Source organism: Labrus mixtus, chromosome 8, assembly GCF_963584025.1.
Source record: "Labrus mixtus chromosome 8, fLabMix1.1, whole genome shotgun sequence".
Lineage (NCBI taxonomy): Eukaryota > Metazoa > Chordata > Actinopteri > Labriformes > Labridae > Labrus > Labrus mixtus.
Genome location: NC_083619.1, coordinates 24,501,645 through 24,516,369, shown reverse-complemented (window position 1 = coordinate 24,516,369; position 14,725 = coordinate 24,501,645). Strand labels below are relative to the sequence as shown.

The 14,725-nt window shown below is 41.9% G+C and overlaps 1 protein-coding gene across 1 annotated transcript; it reads right to left on the bottom strand.

The window, feature by feature from the left end:
* Window positions 1-342: 342 nt before the first annotated feature.
* Window positions 343-14,223, bottom strand: copa (COPI coat complex subunit alpha). The gene is made up of 30 exons (XM_061045348.1): window positions 14,031-14,223; window positions 13,781-13,894; window positions 13,616-13,689; window positions 11,792-11,872; window positions 11,618-11,694; window positions 11,320-11,429; window positions 9,519-9,628; window positions 8,249-8,348; window positions 7,730-7,948; window positions 7,417-7,567; window positions 7,244-7,310; window positions 7,056-7,131; window positions 6,793-6,875; window positions 6,477-6,702; window positions 5,777-5,915; window positions 5,096-5,258; window positions 4,763-4,909; window positions 4,380-4,569; window positions 4,196-4,291; window positions 3,990-4,078; window positions 3,741-3,864; window positions 3,408-3,497; window positions 3,189-3,292; window positions 2,793-2,936; window positions 2,540-2,680; window positions 2,211-2,393; window positions 1,894-2,004; window positions 1,616-1,777; window positions 1,299-1,493; window positions 343-748 (listed from the first exon to the last, which is right to left on the bottom strand). Exons 1-30 carry the CDS (start codon window positions 14,068-14,070, stop codon window positions 689-691), a joined length of 3,666 nt encoding a protein of 1,221 aa, XP_060901331.1. The 5' UTR covers window positions 14,071-14,223; the 3' UTR covers window positions 343-688.
* Between the last annotated feature and the right edge of the window lie 502 nt (window positions 14,224-14,725).

Genomic DNA, 14,725 nt, shown 5'->3' with positions numbered 1-14,725 from the left:
GCTATTCCGGACTCAGTCAAAATGGCAGCGACTTCTCTTTACTGGAAATATTTATAATTTCTGTATTTTAATTGATTTTAAATGTTTGGTAATCAAGATGTTTATTATTTTAATGATTTTTTTTAAATTTGTATTTTAATGAATCAGTGTCATACAAACCAAAATGGTGAGTCAACTCATACCAGTGATGACTCAATCCTGTGGTGCCCTTTGGATATCACATACGTGCCCTTTGGATATCACATTTATTGTACATGTTAACCATAAAACCAATATCCTCCTTTATCATTGGCCATAAATCAGTGCCTACGTACCACATCAAAAACACACATACACTCTGCATTTCCGTTGACGAACAGGCATCTTTATTGTCGTTGTCATCCAGATACAGAAAGCAGTGCTGCCCACATTAAATTATTTATCTCATACAAGTCAGAAAAAAAAGATAACCAGTGAAGTTTCAGCCACAGTACAGAGATGACACACAGTACAAGAAAAAGCCTTTAGCAGGATAGGTGATGCATGAAATAAGACGGTTAAGAAGGATTAAAGCGGTTTTAACATCACTGTGAGCAAACCAATATATCGCTGCTTTTATTTCTCATTTTCATTATTTGTGTTATTTCTACAGAGTATAGAGGTTGTGTTTAAACAGAGTTGCTCTTCCTTTTGTCTTCTCGGCTTCTTCTTAGCGGAACTGAAGGGGACTCACACGCAGGCCGATGACGTCCTTACCGATCTCAGTCGCCTTGAAAATAAGATGAAATCAAAAATTAGAGGTCACAAGAAGGAAAGAATAACATCATCTCTCTACAGCTTTTTTTTTTTTTTTTTTTGGCATTTTGCCTTTCTAATGTCAAGTAATGGTGGAGGAACAGACATAGACAAAAACCACCAGGAAGACAGATGAAGTGGTATTTTATTAAAGGCTGTACTTAACTCTACTTCCTCTCGTTTGAAGAGAAAATAGTTTCAATACAAGTGACAAATGTGTTTCATGACCCACAAATAAAATATGATTAACTGAGTATGATCATTTTTTTAACTGTGCTCACAAATCTTCATCCACAGATACAGCCCAACATGATATGGTCAGTATTCTGCAGACATTATGAAGTGAATTAAATTGGAAATAATTTGCTATTAAATTGTGTATGTAACTACAATAGGGAGTATTTTTTCTTAAAACCTTCCTTACTGCGATAGTCTTGAAAATGCACTTCTTTACGAGGCTAAAATAAATGCTAACTTGTTCTGGGGAGTTTTTTTTTTTCCATGTGTGCCTCTGCTGGACCTACCTGTGTGACCCTGCAGATCTGTCCTTTGTATGGAGGACAGTAGCAGGCTCCAGAGAGAGGACACTTCTCAACAGGGCGTCCACGGTACAGAGGAACGAAGGAGGCAGCGCACAGGTCAAACGGATTGTGGGGATCGTAGTTCAGCTGGTGGGCGTCTGTCAGAGTCTTCTCACAGGCTGACAAAATCTTACGGGTCTGAAAAGAAAAGAGACGTTTAACATTTTGGTAAGAAATGAAAACACGCTGCAAGATGGTCCAATTAAAAGGAAATACATCTTATAAAATAAACAAAACTACTGCTTTGTCACACTACCAACCTGCTGTGCAACATCTGGTTTGGGACCCAGCTCAAGCAGGCGGCGCGCAAAGTTTGCGGCCGTCTTGAAGTTACGCAGCTTGAAGAAGAGATTCAGAGCTGTGCGCAACACCAGCACCATGTGGACTGGCTGGAGATTACAGTGGGTGAAGTAAGCAGCCATCTAAAAAGGGAAACACAGACATACATGAGAAAATTAGATTCCAAATGAGTAGTTTGAGTAATAATCAATTTGTAGACACATTTGGGTAGACACGTTACAAAGTCTCAGATATTTACCTCACACAGCCTCTTCTGCTGATCCAAAGTGTCTTTAGGCAGCTTCTTCCTCTCGGTCTCCATCGTCAGACCAACGATGTACTCTCTGCAAATTGTGATCAGCTGCTGAGCCTGAAACAGACACACAGGCACCAATCCCACCGGTCAAATATGTACAGGTAAATAAAACCAAGTGCATCCTCGTGAGTGAATTGCATTTCTTGATTTAAAAGTAAGTATTCTTTAACACAATATGGGTTTTAAAGGAGCGATTGCACACAGTTGCAGTGTATTTAGAATGAATACGGACTGCGATTCCCGGCATGTTAAGTGCTTACCTCTGCAATCTCTTGTTTGTTATCGACCACCAGCAGAGGGACAGACAGAAGGATCACTCTGAAGCGCTCAACAGCTTCTTCAAAGCGCCCAGAAGTGGTCAGCTGGTAGCACTGCTGCAGGCGGGCTATGAGGTCGGAGAGGCGCAGGCCCACAGCCGGCAGTCCTTGTTTAGCCCCACAGTCCTTAAAAAAAACATATTTGAAACATTTAGATTCTCTTTGACGAGCAAAAGAAAAAAGCAGGAACAGACGTGAGGGAGTCAATATAAACTAATAAGGACTTCTCAACTCAAAGACACCAGAAAGTAAATGCACATCTACAGCCGTACCTTCCAGTTTCTCTGGGGTTGGCTACGCAGGCAGGGCAGGGAAGGCAGCCCCAGGTAACAGGTGCGCCCTCTGGACAGCGTCTGCATGAACAGCGTCTTGTAGGGGCCGAAGCTCACGACTCCCACCTGGTCGTGGAGCAGCTGTGACGCCACAGTTGGAGGGTAAAGGTCAGTTGAATGCAGGAAGTTACATCACAGTACCGTCATCCAAACGTGCCTGAACCACACAAAAATAGAGAAGGTATGTACATACTCTCATGGCCGTTTCGAAAGAGCCAGCCAGGACGTGATCCACCGGCAGCTGGGAGTTGTTGCACCACATCTGCGTAGGACTCATGCCCTTGGTGGGTGGAACGAAGAAGCCGTCTTCTGCTCCTCCACCGGCAGCCGGCATGTCCTGGTGGTGGGGAGGAAGACATCGTATAAACGATTATCTCATAGCATCACACCAGAATGATTTATAGTAGACTACAGTAGAGTGGTAAAGGGGATCACTTTCACGTCTCTGAGGATGATTGGTGACTTGTGAGGACATATTACACCAAATGCAGGTCTTTCACTTCAGCAGACACAACAGTAATCTATCATCACTATTCTCATGCCTGATTTTTGGTTATGGGTTTTTTTTTAACAGTGTATCTGCTCTCACCAGCTCGGGAGGAAGGTCCAGGTCTTCCTCCACCTCCCATCCTCCTCCCTCCTCTTTGCCCACTCCTTCCTCTCCTAATCCTTCCTGGGCATCCATGAAGCCATCTGAAAAAAAACCCCCAAACAAACAGAGAAAGGCGGGACAGGTTAAACATTCATTCATTAAACACAAAGATATTGATTTTTTTTTTTTTTTTCATAGTGATGATGCTGAATGTACCTTCATCCAGCTGAAGCTCAGCATCGTCTCCCCAGCCCTCGCCTCCCGGGGCTTCCATGTCCACGTCTGCGGCCATCTGACCCGCCTTGCCTACAACACAAATCCACTGTTCTCACTCCGGCAGAGTCAGCTGCAACATGTTTCCACAACTTATACGAGTAATTTCATTTTGACTTTCATCTCTTGGAAAACATTTCTCACTCGTGTAAGAACTGTAAAGTGAAACATGTCACAACTGATCACTGAACATGAACACTGTACTCAAATGTTCTGTAATTACATGAGGGGAAATGTGTGTTTGTTTGTATGGATCTGTCCAGACCCATGACTCACCCTTTGCTGCGATGGCTCCTTCAAAGAATCCCTTTGACACGGTGAGCAGGGGCCAGTTTGTGTCCAGAGGATTGATGGGTGGAGACGGCTGCAGCAGCTGAGCGTTGGGATCGACCTCCGGGACCTGCAAGACCGACAATCAAGATCATCGAAATGAAGCAGTTATCCATTCACAGCAGAGTAGTTATAGTTTATTCCAAATATTTAGTGGTGTAAGTATTTCAGTGTTTGTTTTAAAAAAAAACACACCGTCTCCTTCTCGGGGTCAAAGGTCTCCTTCAGCGCCTCAGCCTCTTCATCCAGCCCATGTGTGGCTGCAGTCAGGTAAGCCAGAGACTCTGGAAGCAGAAGGTTCCTCATGTTCATTTTCTTATTTCATTGTCGACAGCACAAGAAAGACATTACAAAGCCTAAATCTGAGTATTCTTTTAAATGAAGCTGAAAGTTGAACTCACTCTGTCCACAGTTCTTCAGGATGCGGACCCTCTCACTGACGTCTCCCAGGTAGAGAGCAGCCTGGTAGTGACCGCTCATGTCCTTCCTGATCTCAGCTACATTCAAAGAAGACACACAAACATTAGATTTAAGTCAAACAAGATACAAGATATAGAAACTAACCAGTGAGCCTCCAGCTCTCACCGATCTTCATCATCTTGCGCAGCTTGGCCAGGTTGCCAGTGATGAGGTAGAGGAAGGTGAGCTTGTCAAAGTTCTTGGTCCTCTGGTAGCACATTTCAACGACCTGGTGGTGTCCCTGCAGCAGTGCCGCCTCGCCCAGACGCTCCCAGCAGCTGCGCTCATCCAGAGCCTTAGCTGCCTCCAGAGCCACCTGGAAGAATGGAGACAGAGAAAGGGTTAAAAAAAAAAAAGTGACCTTTAACGCAGAGAGAGAATCCCTAGTAGTGCTCATCTGAAAATACAGCAGCAGCATGATGTACGTATCCCAACAGGAAACACAATATACAAAAGTGCATGTTGTCCAATATTACCAACATTTTCCTGATGGAACAGTTTTTCCTCACCTCGATGTTTCCACATTCCAGAGCCAGACTAAAACGAGTCTTCTCATCTTTGACAAAGTGCAGAGCCACCTCAGGGTAACCCTTCTTCTGCAGGTAGGCGATGATGGACTGGCCCACCAGCTTAGCATTACGCACCATGTGGAGCACCTGGAGGGACACAGAAAAGAGTCAGAAAAAACATCTAAGGACTAAATGATTGCCAGCACTGAAGCATGAAGGTAAAAAATGTCTGTGAAACTATGAACTAAGAGTTAAAAAAAAAAATACTGCTATCCATGGAAGAAGAAGTTAACCCCAATAAGTCGTTAAACAGCACAGCGACCACGGACTCACCTCATCGTATTTGCGATTGACCAGAGCCAGCTTGAAGCGGTACTCGGTGGGGTCGATGGTGAGGACGCGGGGCCTGCACTCTCTGTCCAGACAGTAAACGCTGTTTCCTCTCACACGGGTCACGTAGATGGGGAGGTCCAGGGTCCTGATGATGCCGTGGTCACTAAGGGGGGGAAACACAATGAAAGCGCAGTGTTAGAGAATTATCCATCATGATCATTTTGACATGAAATGTTGCAGGCTTCCTTTTTCAGAAAAGAACAAGGACATCGAAAACATGACATATTGGGGTTTATTGTACGATCTAAAGATAAATATGTTGTCTTTTTAAAAATATTTCAGCTACAAATACACTATTAACACGCTAAGTCTCTGTAGTTATCATGTTGTTTAAAAGGCAGATGAGTAAAGTCTTTTTATGGTAGGAGACACCTATATTTACCTCTTAAAGATGCTCACTGTATGTGTGTACTTGTGAACCTTGAGCAGCAGGTTGTTTTGCACTAACACTGCACCATGTAAGAAAGTTCTCAGATCTCTTTTCTGCACATCTAGTTTGCAGATCAAAGTGTAAAACAGTAGAGGATGGATCTTAAATTCTTTACAAAGTTGAGGCCCTGCATTACTGATGACTGACTTCTCTCAGGGTTGTGTTAAATGAGAGGTTCAGATGGCACGTACCCGGAGGTGAGGGCGTATTTGATGTGGTTGGAGGTGGTGTAGATGAAGACTCCGCTCTCGTCCCAGGCTCCGCTCTTCACGCGGATGTTCTCGTGAATGTTGCACAGACTCTCCAGCTTGCGGTTGCAGATCATGATGGCTGAGGGATGAAAAATAAAAAAAAACGAGCAAATAGATTTATACTCTGTTTTTGTCTTTTTTTAATATCACTGAAGATGCATGTCAGGTTTGAGCTTGAGCAAAGAGTCATAGCATAATTTTCAAGACAAATTCTTTTAGCTCTTCTAAAGTCTAGAGCTTAAAAACCACACAGCCGTGCTCTTGTCAACATACACTCTCTCACTTTCATACAAACTAAACGCCTAAAACACATCTTCCCCTTCTTTGAGTAACTCAAACTTTTAAGCTGAATTTGATGCAGAAATTAAATATGAGCAGGACCGCATCAGGAGTTACAAAAATATGTTTTGCCTTATACTGGAAACAATTTCTCCAGAAACCTTCAGAGCAGCCTCATGATAAGCAGCGGTGAAATTAAATTAGTGCCTGCCACTGGATTCTTACGATGCTGTCTAAACAAGTCTATAATGTCAGAGAGATGTTTCAGAGCCCACGCATCACAAACAAGAAGATAAGAATGCTGTGACTCTGTTCTGAGTATCTGTGTTTTTATCCCAAGATATTCATCTTATCTACCCACCGTGTTTAGCCAGCAGGGCCACGTGGCTGGTGTCGGCGCTCCACACCACGTACTTGACCTTGGCGATCTTGACGGTGGCCAGAGAGCGTTTCTGCTGCACATCAAACAGCGTGACACCGTCGGCATCGCGCAGCAGCAGAGAGCCCGTGCCGGCGTAGAAGATCTCCTCGCAGCTCGGCACCTGGACTTTCTTCACGATTTCGTTCTTCAGGTTCTTAATCAGCAGCTGTAAAAAGGAGAGAGAGATGTTAAATATGAAGATAATGGGATATATTATATATATTTCAGTGCTTTTGAGACCTGTATGAGGGCTTACAGAGTGCATACGGTCCAGAACGGCAAATCTGTTCCTGGCCACCCAGACTGCGGTCAGACCAGAGGACCGCTTCCCCTCAGGTGCTAAAAAAGACAGTCAGTTTTAACAACCTGTTGCTATCTAATGAAGTTCTTAAAGCATAATAAAGTTAGAGCAGTGGTACAGTAAAACGAAAACATGAAACAAATAAAACATAATCACTTTATAATCATACAATATATGTGAGTACCTTGTGACAAAAGTGATAAAAAAAAATGTTTTACCATCAGGGTTCTGAGAGTCGCTTTCTTTGGGAATAGAGTACAGGTCATAGGTGCTGTTCTCCAGGTTTGTCGCCCTCTGCAGGAGGTTAAAAGTATTACATGAAATATACAGAAAACAAGTAACTTCAGTGACTGTGAACACCAGAGAGAGATTCAAGTTTTGAGCTCCTTAATGAAGAGATTCTTACAGTGCAGAGCAGGACAGCGTTCTCAGCCGGGTTGTACGACATGCTGAAGACCGGGAACTTGGACCCACTAGGAGAAGACAATGTATAAAACACAACATTGTTACACTCAGTAGGTATAAAATCTTTAACAAAGAGCTTCAAATCTGGAGAATAATGGGTTAGGGTTGACCTACCTGCGAAGCTGCATGACAGCCGTGTCCTTGCTGCTGTTGAAGTCCAGCTGGCGGAGGAAGCGGTCCTTGACGTAGTACAGCATGTTGCCGTGCACGGCGTATGCTGGACGCTCACGCTCCAGCTTGAACACAATCATGCCGCTGTCGTGACCTGAAGGACACACCAACGTTTTTTTAGTGTAACAGTCGCATATACATGATTTCACAGTTAGGGGTTAAAGGTCGCCCTGCTGCAGCTAACACTCCTGAGATGTTCAAATCCTCCATGGGGATCGTTTTTTTTAATAAAACAAAATGCAGAGGCTCCACCTACCAGCAGCAAACAGGTTGAGGTTTGGGTGAGCTCCCAGCACCCAGAAGCGATCATGGTCCCGGCGGAAGGTCTGCACTCCAGTCCGTTTGGACATGTCCCACACACGGATGCTCTTGTCCTCCGAGTTGGACAGGATGAGCTCCTGGCGCGGGTGGAAGACGGCACAGGACACGTTGTTGTAGTGACCGCGGCACGTGTCCAGCTCCCATGCCTTTGATTCTGGAGGGGGGGGGGGGGGGAGAGACCATCAATGTTAACATTTAACTGACATATACGTAAACAGAGGGTGTTAGTTGCACTCATATTCCTACACGCTGCAGTGAAATAAATGGAGATATGAAATAAATGTTGCTGTGAGGGAAGCTGGTGTGATGATACATTGTGTTGCTCATCCTTTGGGTTTATATTTATCATAAATGATCCATGCTTTTAATTCATATAAAAATCTGAAAATGTCAACAGGAGAAAGGACACTGTGCAGCAGACTGGAAATGAACATTTATCTTCTGAGTCTCTCACCGTTCATTCTCCAGATTTTGACCTGCCTGTCGTCGGCTCCAGACACAATGAGGGGCATAGTGGGATGGAAGGCGGCCCAATTGACCCCGCGGTCGTGACCCTGGACAAAAAAAACACACAGGGCTGTGACGATATATACAATTTTAAACTTAGAATCCAGTATACTAGTATAAATTAGACAGTATTGATACCTGGTTAAATACCACGGCAACAAAAATAGAAGTCCTAGGCAACTAATAACTGTCCATTTCTGGTTTTTAATCAACAAAAATTACAAGCAAACTACTGCACAATGTCTTAAATACACAAATATATTAACTAAGTTTCAGTGCCAGTTTTAGCACCAGCAGCAGCTTTGTACTTTTTCTGAAAGCTTCTGTGCTTTTCTGAACTATCAATCATTAAAATAATGGAGATTGTATAGTTCCAAAACACATTGCATCAAAAAGTAGAGAAAAGTATCAAATATTTGAAAACCTGACACAAAACTGATCCTAAAAAAATAAATAATAATATGATCCTACAGCTGTGCCCGCAATGAAGCAAATAAAACATCCTTATTAGAACAGTATCTGTCCTCACAGAAACAAAAGGAACTTTGTGTACAAAAAACATTGAAATAAAAGAAACTATTACTCTCCAGTAGACATTTTCCTCTTTCATCAGACATGGTGTGACTGTGCCTGGTTCTGTCCCAACTTTCCATCGCTTTCACCACATGACACTCCGTTCTTTACTGATGTTGAAGCCCAACCCAGGTGACTAATTTTATTTCCTGATTTCATTTTTTCAACCACGGGAGTAACAGCTCAGGTCTTAAAAACACAGAACTGCCAGTGTTTGCTCTATTTAACCCAAAAACACATTTAATTAGTATTTTCCATGAAATCGACAGAAACTTGGAAGTCAGTGACAACTTGGAAAAATCTCTTCATAATGGTTCACTTGTTTCTCTTTTGGCTTTTCACCAGAAAGGTACATGCCAGTCTTTTAAAAACTGAGGTGGTATAATTTCATCACTACTGGTGTCACTGGAGGCATTTTGGAAATATTGCAGCTTAAGCCAAAAGAACATTAAAGTGAAAATACTTTAAAAATAGTATGATTCATTTCCACCAACTAGTGCAAATAAAGAAACTTTTAAAGGAGCACAAAACCCTGAGGCATTCAGAACAAATTCTGACACACACCTGTTGAGTTAAAAGTTGTGTAATTCTGCACAAATACAAAAAAAAAAAACCCTGACTAACACGTGGAACTGACTGCTCACCTCGAGGACATGCTTGACAACAGCATCGGAGGCACCGAACAAGTCGACACCAGAGATGCCGCGCACCTCCGTCTCCACGGCGCCCGGAGACAGATTCTTCTTCCTCAGACCTGGAACCAACATTCAAGGCAACGTGTGCAAAGGAGGGAGCCATATTTATGTTACACAGGGCACAACCACAGTACAGGGGAAGAAGAAGAAAAAAACAAGATCAAAAAATTATTAAATAATAAAACATGAAGCTGTGGAGAAGATTGCAAGGAGGGAGACGTGTTGGACCACTGAACACACACACATAGGGTGGAAACACAGCAACACAACCTCTGCTCTCTCATTTACCACACCGACTTGAGTCTGGAAACAATCATGGCTGTAACAGTACTGCTGATTGGGTTAATGAATCACTGGCAAACAGATGAATTACAGTTACTCATGAGTTGATTGGAGAGCAAAGCAAGAAAGGGATTTCTTCCCAGACTCAAATGAGATCAGGAAAAGGAGAAATGATTGAGAAAACACGGCGTGTGTTGATGATTCCTGCCCATTAAAGCTGTGTGGTGAACAGATGGTTCAACAGCATGAAGGGACGCGAGTGTGGAGATGGAACTAGGAACCCCACGTGCAGGTGTGGATGTTTCCAGGCAGAGAGCATGGGATCAGGGAGGACGCAGGGAGCGTGTGGCTCTTGGGAGATGTGGGGATGGAGTGGGTGGGTGGGTGGAGGGGGGTTGGCGTTGTGAAGACGTGCTCTGATGGGGCGTTGGATGATAGGAATATGAGGAGGTTTGTCGTTTTCTTTAGAGGCTCATGCATGCTTCTGCACACGACTGAGTGAGTCACATGCAGAGTTAAAAAAAGAACCTGACATCGTTTAAGGTTAGGAAATAAGTTGGTGACTTGAAGCTAAGAGAAATATAAACATGGTTTGTATATTTCAAGTAGTAGAGCCAGCTGTGCAGCTTTCATGCCATGTGAGGGAGGGAGGGGGGGTACAAATATTTCAGTATCAACAAGGTTAACTAAGTATGAGGTACAGTTTAAAACCAGTTAGTAACGACAGTTTTTCTTGATGCAAGTTAATAGTAATATGGGATGCAGAATGGACTTCCTGTAATACAATTAAGAGTGCAAAGGAACTTTTCTGTGTTATAGTGGTGCCGTGCAAGTGACAGATTGAGTCAAGTATGTAAAATTTCTCAGGCTTGTTACGATGTTTTACAAACTAGAAGCTCATTAAAAACTGTATGAACGTCTGCTATCATGCTTAATGCCATAAAATGTGAAAGCACATGAATGCACAGGGACAGAGGAGAGAGTTATAGATCTGCATGTTATGCACGTTCACATGTAAGAAAGTGTTAGTACAAGTGAGCAAATTAACAGTTAGCAAGAAGCAAGAAACAAAATCAACAAACACACATTCCAAGAGCATGCAAAGGCACAGAAACACCTCTCCTACTTCCTATTCTTGTGTTTTTAACTGCATCCTATCACTATGTTAACTATTCCTTCATTCAGAACACTTACCTGTACAGTATCTCATTAATGAAATACCATACTGTGAATTTGTTCTGACATTGTATCTTTGTCTATCTTTCTGCCTTTCCTAAACGAGAGATGTTTCTGTAAACGGCCCACAGAGTTTTGTCCTCTACAAGTAGGAGAGGAAGAAGAGGCGATGCACGACTTGACGTTCATCATCCTGCTTCTTCCTCATCCTTCATACCACTCTGCCCTCCCAACAACCCCTTCCTCAACCCAGAACCACTGTCCTCCGGTCCACCTTCGCCCGGGCTCTCACCAGAAATATCCCACACTCGCACGGTCTGATCCAGACTGGCTGACACCACCAGGTCCTCCGATGGGTGGAACTGGGCGCACATCACGTAGTGGTTATGGCCAGTCAGCACACTGTGGACGAGGAGCGAGAGAGTTTTAGAGCACATCTGTTTTTCTCCTTGGCAATGACCATTAAAATGATTGAGGTGCTGAAAGTTTGAGCAGGAATAAGAGTGTTGCTTGATTAAGACAAGCTTAATTTTAATTACTTTTGAATCTATTTGGTAACTGTTTAAAATGTGTTTCTCAGTGTGTCTTACCAGACGCAGGTCCTGGACTGCCAGTTCCAGATGCGAATGGTCTGGTCATCTGAGGCACTCAGGATCCAGGGATACTCCTACAGAAAGTGGAAAGGTTGCATTAAGTGTTTGTTTTCTGGTATAAACAGGATGCAGGGTGTGAGATGGGACAGATGGAGTTTCAGGACAACTCACATGGTGGAAGAAGGTGGTTCTGATGTAGTCAAGGTGTCCAAGGAGAGTGAAGAGGCAGCGTCTCAGCTTGTAGTTCCATACCTGTTCAAAAAGGGAATGTTGCTTTAGCATATAGTGCATGTTTACTGATATAACGCCACAATTATATAAAACAACAATGCAATAACACGGCAAGAAAAAACAGTGTAATGGACAGAACATTGTTAAAGCACAAAGCATCCTCAAGGACAAACAGCACCCAGCTCATGCTCTGTTCAGGTGGAAGAACTCGGGCTATAACCTGCGACACCACAGGCCAGAGAGCATCTCCACCCACACGGCCCGCTACACCACAACAGTTTTTTTCCCTGCTACTGGGAGACTTGTAGCACAGGACATTAAGATGGTGAAGGAAGTACTTCACCCCCACACCTCACAGACTAAATGGACAGTTGACCACCTCACAGTGCAATATTAACCTTAAAAACAAAAAAACAGGCAACTCGGAGGTTGGGACCCTAGGTCACTATTTCTGGTCCTGTCCAAAACTTAATGTATTTTGGGATACATCTTTCAGCTGTACAGTGATATGTATAACATACAGCTAATTCCTGACAGCCTGTCTGTAATATTGGGTTTCTCGAATCATGTTTCGACTCTTCCTTCTGCTTTACAACAAGCTTTGAGGTTCGGTCTGGTTGTAGCAAAAAGAGTTATCCTGAGAGAGTGGAAATCAGCCCCCTCTCCTTGTTTTAAAAAATGGCTGATGTCTTGTTTATATCTTGAAGAAATTCGGTACACATTGTCAAAAACGCAACCCAAGTTCCTTAAGATTTGGGGTCCTTTCATTGAGCACATTAAGAAGGAGAGAAATCAAACTGTGAACTGATCGTATTTTAATGCTCTATATTGTACTGTGCTACCCTGAACTGTGCTGCTTTTTATTGATATTTTAATTTCTTTGAATCCTGGTTCTCCTGCCTTGGCCTTGTTTTTCCTTCAGTCTTGCTTTATCTTGTTTTTGCGGACTCCATCCCTGATCATCAATGCACCGAAGGACATCTACATTTGGACTACATGGTCACATACTCCCCTTTCTTTTCTTAAGCTGGCAGTTTGACTTGTGCTGTTGTTGTGTTTATCTTTTCTGTCTGTACTTAAGTATTGTAAAATCAAAAATGTTTATAAATAATATTTATAATTTTTTTTTTTGAAAACAGTGCAATTATATAATGTGAAAAATATGCGTGCAATAAGAGATGTAGAAAGTTAGAGACAAGAAAACATATTTATATTTTCATTTCATTGTACAGTGTTCCCCTTGTTATTTTTTTTGTATATCTTTGCTTTAACACAGTGTATAACTTCTGTACAGTTTATTTTAAATCACTTAGCTGTTACTACAACTTGTTTATTTTTACTTTTACTTTTTTTGTACTTTTCTATTTTTTTTTAATATAATTTAAAATGTTTTGTACTTTTCTATTTTTTTTTATATATAATTTAAATCTTTTTGTACTTTTCTATTTTTTTTTATATATCGTTTTAATTTTTTTGTACGTTTTTGTACTCTTTTTTTCTTATAATGCTATTCTATTTTATATATAATTTTAACTTTTTTTGTAGAAGCTGACTCAGGGAGAAAATAATTCCAGTGTACCTGTACTGTCCTGTACCTGTGCAAATGGCAATAAACATCTATTCTATTAATAACACATCTCTTATAACTTATTTACACATAAAGGACATTTAAGTCCATCCTTTGCAGAAATGTTATCATTAAAGAAGAACAATAAAGTCAGGTTCATAGAAACAAATCTGATGAGGTGTGAAGAGGAGCCTCACCTTGATCTTGTAGTCATCTCCTCCAGACACAAACAGAGGCTGCTGTTTGTGGAAATCAATTCCTCTGACGGGGCCTGTGGGCAAAGACACACCAGCATAATAATCACACATCTACCAGGAGCAACACATATTAATATTCATACATCAGACACGCTGCTGTCTCACCATCATGCTCATCAAACTTATCAATCAGTGTGCACATCCGATAATCCCACAGCTGGATCACCCCGTTGTGCAAACTGGCAAGAACCCATGGCCTCTTGGGATGGAAACTCAGGCCTGAAAAACAACATTATATAATCAAATATCTCATAATATGAGCTGAAAACTTGAACATCAGGATGAATAACAAACACTGTTAACGTCAGGGTGCTAACGCTAGCCTACATGCTAGCAGCAGTGGGATAACTCTTACCTTTCACACGGGCCGACTTTGTCTCAAATTTTGTCAACATCGTCGCCTGATGAGATACCAAGTCGTAATGTTGAAAATAACTCCAAAAAAGAACAGTTAAAACACTTCAGAATACTCCAAACAGGTGAGCTCAGGCGGCCGGATCGCCTTCACTCTGTTAGCTGATTCTCCTTTTCCTCCTGACACGTAGCCCCGTTTTGTCTTCCGGTTTGGAACAATAAAGTTTTGGCTGTGAAAAATGTGACGCGGAAAGCTCCACGGCGGCGGCGGATAGAAATACAGCACATAGAGCTGGACTGCCGTGAGTCATATTGTAGGTACTACTTACTTTATAATGTTAACTGATCTACATACTTCATTTCTTTTCAGACAGAGCTATTTGGCATTAATATGACAATATTACCAAAGAACATTATAACACAGAATACAATAATAATATAAATTGATAGATATTTCTAAAAGAGGAATGGTTCAGGGTAATGTGTATAGGAGCATCAAATACAGTTGAATAGAATATGAATGATTTTATTTACTGATTGCGAAAACTGCTGTTGTTAATCTTTGTTCTGTTTTGTTGTAATGTGTCTGTATGTTGTTATTGTGGGTTGTTGTGTATTGTGTTAATTTGTTGGTCCTTGTAATTAAAAAATAAATACATTAACACAAAAAAAAGAAAAAAGAAATTGATAGTAATA

What these genes read in the sequence shown, in the direction of transcription:
- copa (XM_061045348.1), bottom strand. Translation starts at nt 14,070, where the DNA reads ATGTTGACAAAATTTGAGACAAAGTCGGCCCGTGTGAAAG. An exon ending in TAAGTTTGATGAGCATGATG is followed by an intron (nt 13,690 to 13,780) that starts GTGAGACAGCAG and finishes CTTTGCCCACAG; the next exon opens with GCCCCGTCAGAGGAATTGAT. An exon ending in GGCCCTGCTGGCTAAACACG is followed by an intron (nt 5,916 to 6,476) that starts GTGGGTAGATAA and finishes TTCATCCCTCAG; the next exon opens with CCATCATGATCTGCAACCGC.